At 58.6% G+C, this 6,595-nt stretch overlaps 1 protein-coding gene across 1 annotated transcript; it reads left to right on the plus strand.

Moving 5' to 3' along the window:
- Positions 1–3,379: 3,379 nt before the first annotated feature.
- On the plus strand, positions 3,380–6,292 carry EN2 (engrailed homeobox 2). The gene is made up of 2 exons (XM_063301913.1): positions 3,380–4,028; positions 5,976–6,292. The coding sequence occupies exons 1-2, from the start codon at positions 3,380–3,382 to the stop codon at positions 6,290–6,292; spliced, it is 966 nt and encodes a 321-aa protein (XP_063157983.1).
- Positions 6,293–6,595: the final 303 nt, after the last annotated feature.

A 6,595-nucleotide genomic window follows, 5' to 3' on the forward strand; every position in this document is an offset into this window, starting at 1 on the left:
TCAGATGCCTTAGATCAGGGATACTATATTTCTGGATACCCCAGCGCCCTTTTAATAATATAGGATTTGAAAAAGAGCTATGGGAATGAATTTGGAGAAAACTGGACAGTATTTCGGATGACAGAAAGATAGTGTTGATAGAAAGTCAGAGAGAGCCAGCGAGTTCTGAGTTACACTAATGATCAAAAGCAGCAGATCAGATTTCCCTCATTGTTTCCAGCAGGCTCCAAAATCGCCGTTTTGAGTCAGGTTTAAATGAGCTAGCCTTCAGATACAGAGAGGGGACGTTCCTCTGCTAAAATAATCTATATTTTTATAGTAGGATAGAAGCAACCCAGGTTGCTTAACTACTGTTAGTCTCCAAGCGCTTTATTCCTCAGTTGGGTCCAGCTTCCTAATGCTAAAAATAGTCCATAATTGCCAAATGTTAGGGCAATCATCACCATCAACAACAACTTGGGAAGAAGGCGGTCCTCCCAGTTGTATTATTCTGTGTAAGAACAATGCCACAAATGCATATATGTATGTACGTATGTATCATCAAGGTTTTTATATCCTCCAACCTTGCTGATTCTTTCGACAGGCAACTTGATTTGGGTCCAGTTTTTTCCGGGGAGGGGAGGGGGTCATCTCCAGTGAAAAGAATTTCAGGCATATCGCCACCACTTGCTTCCAAGAAAAGATGAACTTTGCTATCTATGCCCAGGGTGGCACCTGTGTAAAGAGGAAGGCGGGGGCCCTCCCCCCTAAGCGGTGGACCTCAGCCCCCCCCCCCCCCACACCTTCCTCGTTTTCCAGACTGTCTTCCCCAGCCGGGATTCCTGCATTTCCCAGTCTTTCTGCCCCATCTCTCCACCCCAACCTCTTCCAAAAGGGGCGCTTGGAAGGAGTTTTCAGGGAAAGGGACTGAGCAGCCTTGAGGGGCCCATCTGTGAATTGGGAACTGAGCTCTGGGAGGTGATGAACAACTGCCTGTGAGTTACGAGTTGCAATGTTTTGGCTTCATTTTGGTCTTTGGTGTGGCTGAATCATGTGCTGCTCTCCCCCTCCCCCCCCAAGAACGGTTGGATGGCAAGTCAAGTCAAGTCAAGTCAAGTCAAGTCAAGTCAAGTCAAGTCTCCCTCCCCCTTCCTCCTTCCCTTCTCCTTCCTTTCCTCCTTTCCTTCCTTCTCTCCTTTCCTTTCCTTTCCTTTCCTTCCTCCCTTCCTTCCCCCTTCCTCCCTTCTCTCCTTTCCTTCCTTCTCCTTCCCTCCCTCCCTCCCTCCCTCGCTCCCTTCCTTCTCCTTCCCTTTCTTGACCTTTGTGTGACTTTCACAAATTCAAGAGTAGCCAAGCAAAGAGCCTATGCATCTCTGAGCCTGGAGGAAATGGTTATTTATTTATTTAATTTTTATCCCGCCTTTATTATTTTTATAAATAACTCAAGGCAGCAAACATACCTAATACTCCTTCCTCCTCCTATGTTGGGTTTGTTTGCAGGCAGATGTTTAGGGGATTTTTTTTAGAAAAAAGAAAGAAAAGAAATACCTTTAGCAGGAGAAAGGATCAAGCTAAGAGCTTGCAACGCTGGGAATCCCTTCTTGAAAGGATTGCCAGCACCCCGTTCAGATCCCTTTTATTTCTTAGGTTTTGTATGATTTTAAAATTCTAATGCCATCTGCTATTAGACTCAGTGCTGTTTTTTAAAAACCCCAATCGCTCTATCATTTCGGCGAAAAGTGCTCGGGGGAAGGGGGGGCCTCCCACGATCCTCTGTCTGTCAACGGGAATCTCTCTGTTTAATATCGTTTTGGAAGCTGGAATAAAAGATCAAAGGCTCCTGTCCGTTTTTCAGCTGAATGATTCAATTATCCTACCGCCTTATGTTTATGGCACTGCAGCTCCCAATAATAACAGACCCAGGGAAGGTTGGCTATTTTAAAAACAAACAACAACAAACAACAATTTTAAAAACAAACAACCGGAATTTCTGATCTCGCAAGCTGGGCTTCGCGATTGCGAAAGAAAAAGCAACGGGTGGGGCGGGTGCCGAAAATCAGCAAGACAAAAGAGCGAGGGTTTCCCCCCCCCCTAAAATTACTGCTTTCGATTCTTTATTTTGTCTCCCCCCTTCCCCCCGCCCCTATAAATCAGTGGCACAAAAAGTCTCTTTGTATGGGGCTGCTTCATTTCATATTATTTTTGCAAGGAATTGTGGGAGTTCGCTCCCCCTTCTGTCTTCCTCTCTTTCCCCTCCAACTACAGTTGTAAACAATATACTTTTTATTATTGTTATCATTACTATATACTAGAACCCTTTTCCAGACAAAGATTTGGAGGGAAATAAATCAGGAGGACAAGGGGGCGAATATCCCTTGTTTCAGGGGACTAAGGTATTTCGACATTTCTTCTTTAAAAAAAAAATTCTCCAGCAAATAGGCGGCTACCGCTTTAAAACCGGGGAGGGGGGTATCGCGAGCAGGGAGGAGGGGGCTGCTCCTGTCATTTACCAAAGTGCTACTGTATCACGTGGGGCAGATCTTCTTCGGCCATTGGCCCAAGGCACGTGTCTAGGATACCGGCCCGGCGACGTCACTTGAGGAGCTCTATTAAAAATAAGAACAAAAATCCAGAGTGAAAGTATTTCAGGTTCAGTTTAAGTGGCTTCTAAATTCACCCCCCTTGTCCAGAGAGCCAGGGCAAGCGAGCCGGGCCAGAAAAAGAGAGAGGGGAAAAAGAACAAGGGAGAGAGAAAGAAAGAGAGAGAGAGAGAGAGAGAAAGAGAGAGACATTTCCCCGTCCGTTTCCTCCAATGCAACTTAGAATATTTGGCTGAAGGGGGAGGGAGAGGCGGAGAGCCGCGGGGACTGTCCAGATGCCTCTCTGGTGCGGCTCAGGGCTGCGCTCGCCGCGCGCGGGGTAGAGCGGGCGAGGCAGGCGTTCATCCGCTCCGGCCAGACCGAGGGGGCCGCACTGACTTTTCCCCAGGAAGGATTTTGCCGCCGCCGCCGCCGCCGCCGCCGCTTCGTAATTTTCGCAAGGATACCGCCGGGCACTTCGCAACCCTCGGGAGCTGGAGCGGGGGGGGCGGGGGGGCGGATGTCAAGTCCTAACCATGCATACGCTGCGGGGCCAAGGACGCAGGAGGGGGCTGCAGAACTGAAGGGAGGAACCCTTTAATAGCGCCGGGAGGCAGGAAGAGGAGAAGGCGACTGCGGCCGGTTCGGGGTCGGAGCCCCCGGCAGCCCGAGGCGCGCGCAGGATAGCTGCCTCCCGCAGACCCCGCTCGCCCTCTGGATCCCGCCGCCCGGCCCGGAGCGAGGGGGCGCGCGCCTGGGGGCCGGGGTGGGGGGCGCGCCGCCCAAGGGCGAGGGCAGCCTTCCGGGACCCGCCGGCCGGCATGGAGGAGAGCGAGCAGCGCCTGGGCGACGGAGGCGCCGAGCCGCCGCCGCCGCCGCCGCCGCCGGAGGAGGCGAGCAGCGGCAGCGACGGCGAGGCCAACCGGAGGAGGGCCCTGCTGCTGCCCCGCGTGCTCCAGGCGCCCGGCAACCACCCGCATCCGCCGCACCGCATCACCAACTTCTTCATCGACAACATCCTCCGCCCCGAGTTTGGCCGGAGGAAGGAGGACGGCGGCGGCGACAACGGCGGCGGCGACAGCCCGGAGCGGCGGCGGCGGCGGCAGCAGCAGCAGCCACAGCAGCAGCCACAGCAGCAGCAGCCGCAGCAGCAGCCGCATCTGCTGGCCGCCAGGAGCCCCTCCGCGGCGCCGGCCGCGGGTTCCCTGGCCGAAGGAGGCGACGGCGGCGGCGACGGCGGCGGCGGCAACGGCTGCTCCAAGGCGCTGGTCCCCGCCAAGAAGGGAGGCGACTGCGGGGAGCTCGTCGGAGCCTTGAAGCCCGGCAGCGGCGGCGGCGGCGGCGGCGGCGGCGACCTGTCGCTCAGCTCCGATTCGGACAGCTCGCAGGCCAGCTCTTTCCCCAGCGGGCAGCCCATGCTGTGGCCGGCCTGGGTCTACTGCACCCGCTACTCGGACAGGCCTTCGTCAGGTAAGCGGCGGCTCTCGGTCGGCTCGCCTGCCCGCCGTTCGTGAAGAGGCTCGACCGCTGGGCCGGGGCGAAAGCCGGGGCGCGGGAGGAGGAAGGGGGATCGCGCCGCTCCCCCAAGAGGGCCGCGGGGAAGGTGGCGTTCCTGATCGGGGGGCGGGGAGGGGACCGGCCTGGGAGGGACCGGAGGCGGCGGGGAAACCCCGCACCGGAGGGAGGCCTGTGCCGAAGGCTTCCCTCTCCCTCCCACAAAGCGGCGGGGAAAAGCGCCGGAGGAGCTGAGCGGAAGGGGGCCTGGGGGCAAAAGGGAAAACGGGCAGAAAATGGCAGGCCCGCAGCCAAGCCGCGCTCGGCCGCCTTCCTCCCGGCCGCGCTCCCGCTGGAGCGCTCCTTGGAGCCCGGCCCTTGGCTGCCGCTGGCGAGTGGGCCTTGCGGCTTGCCCCCTCTGGGCCTTGGCGCCGCTTCCCCCCCCCCCCCGGTTCTCTGCAAGGGCGCTGAAAGCTATTCTTTGCAAGGGCGCCGGCGGCGAGAGTTTTGCGAGGGCGCCCTCGGCCCCGCTTGGGAAGAGGTGCCGCGAACGGGATGTGCCTCCCCCCCCTCCCCATCAGCGAGAGGGCTCTGCTGTAAAATGAGTTTGTTTGCCCTTCTTCTGCAACCAACGAACGGAGCGTTTTTATCCCCCCCCCCCGTTGCATTTTATTATTGCTGTCCAAACAGAAATGGGAAGCGAGGCTTTTGTGACGAGGGGCTTCTCGCGGAGAATATTCGGCGCCCGACCCCGGGCTCCATTGTTCTCCACCCTCCCGCTTTGTTGGTGTTGCATTTCCACGGGCCCCGATCCCGGCCGAGCCAGGCCTCCGAGGGCGGCGGGTCGCTTCCCAGTTGGCCTGTCCAGCCCTTCTTCCCCTTGGAAAATACGTCAGGAAAGTGTCCGCGGGGGAAGGCCGGCTGGCGTAAAACAGGCGAAGCCGGGGTCTAAATATTCCGCCCCAACGCTGGGCCGCCGCCGCTCTCCCAGCCGGGGTGGTGCTCGAAGGGATGGGGGGAGAAAGGCAGGAAACCTCTCCCGGGGGGCGGCAGGGCCCGCTCCGGCGTTGCGAGTCCGCGAGGCGAGGCAGCGAAGCGCCCGCAGACCCCGAAGCTTTCTCACTTCCCTTTGAGGCGAGGAGGAGGGTTTGTCGGCTGGCTCGGCTGAGCGGAGGCCGCGGCCTTTTTCGGTAGGTTCAGGAGCGGGAGGGAGGCAGGGAGGCCAAGCAACGGGACCCCCCTCCCCCGTTTCCAAAGGCCGGGCGAAGCGGTCAGCTCACCGCGCTCTACCGGGCGAACGCGAGAAAAAGGTCCCGTCCTTCCGCCACTTCCAACCCCCGCTCCAAGCCGTCTTCTCCAACGAGGCGCCCCACCCCCGCTCCTGACAGGTCAGCCGGCCGCCCAGTTCCCGACAAAGGGGCTGCCCGTGGCGCCTCCCGGCTCAACTTCTCGCGGAGCCGAAGCCGTCTGGCCTGGGCGGGAGCGCCGCAGCCGGAGCGGGGCTTCCCCGGGGAGGAGGGCTGGCAGGGAATCCCCGGGCCCAAACGCTGCCGAGGGGTGGCCAGCGCCGGGGCGGGGCGGGATCCTGGGAGGAAAGAAGGCTGGAGTGGGACCGTCGGCCAAGGGAGCCAAGGCGCAGCGGCTGGTCGCGGAGCATGGGCCGGCTGGCTTAGCGGCCCCCTCCTCCTCCTCCGCCAGAGGGGCCCTTGGCTTCCTGGGAGCCCTTTTGGCTGGCGGCCTCCCGAGGGCCGCCCCAGGCGCGCCCCCTCGGGTGGGGCCGCGTCCTCGGGCGAGGCCGCCCGGCTTCCAGGGCCGCGTCCCGGAGCTGCGCAAAGGCCCGGCAGGACGGGGCTGGCGGCGCCTTCCATTCACCCTCTCTCGCTCTGTCTCTCCTCCTCCTCCTCCTCTCCCCGCGGCCCGCAGGCCCCCGCTCGCGGAAACCAAAGAAGAAGAACCCGAACAAGGAGGACAAGCGGCCGCGGACGGCCTTCACAGCCGAGCAGCTGCAGAGACTCAAGGCGGAGTTCCAGACGAACCGGTACTTGACGGAGCAGCGGCGGCAGAGCCTGGCTCAGGAGCTCAGCCTGAACGAGTCCCAGATCAAGATCTGGTTCCAGAACAAGCGGGCCAAAATCAAGAAAGCCACGGGCAACAAGAACTCCTTGGCGGTGCACCTCATGGCGCAGGGGCTGTACAACCACTCCACGGCCGCCAAGGACGGAAAGTCCGACAGCGAGTAGGAGGGGGAGGGGGAAGGGAGGCCGGGGCCGGGCGGCGGCGGACGGACGGACCGACGGACGGGGCTTAGACAATGCAATAATTTAATGAAGAAGAAGGAATAAAGACAGACCTAAGGGCCAGTGTACAAAGATTATACCAGCATAAATAGTGGGAAATATTGTATTAGATAGAATTCTGCAATATTCTCTGTGTGTATATATCTATATATATATATCTATATATATATAATTTATAAATATATACATATATATATATATATAAATTTGCAGGTAAGGTGTTGTAAAAACAATTCCAAATATCTG

Source organism: Candoia aspera, chromosome 4 (genome assembly GCF_035149785.1).
Source record: "Candoia aspera isolate rCanAsp1 chromosome 4, rCanAsp1.hap2, whole genome shotgun sequence".
Lineage (NCBI taxonomy): Eukaryota > Metazoa > Chordata > Lepidosauria > Squamata > Boidae > Candoia > Candoia aspera.

Coding starts and splice junctions, on each gene's coding strand:
- EN2 (XM_063301913.1), top strand. CDS start 3,380: ATGGAGGAGAGCGAGCAGCGCCTGGGCGACGGAGGCGCCGAGCCGCCG. Junction 4,029..5,975: donor CTCGGACAGGCCTTCGTCAG/GTAAGCGGCGGC, acceptor CGCGGCCCGCAG/GCCCCCGCTCGCGGAAACCA.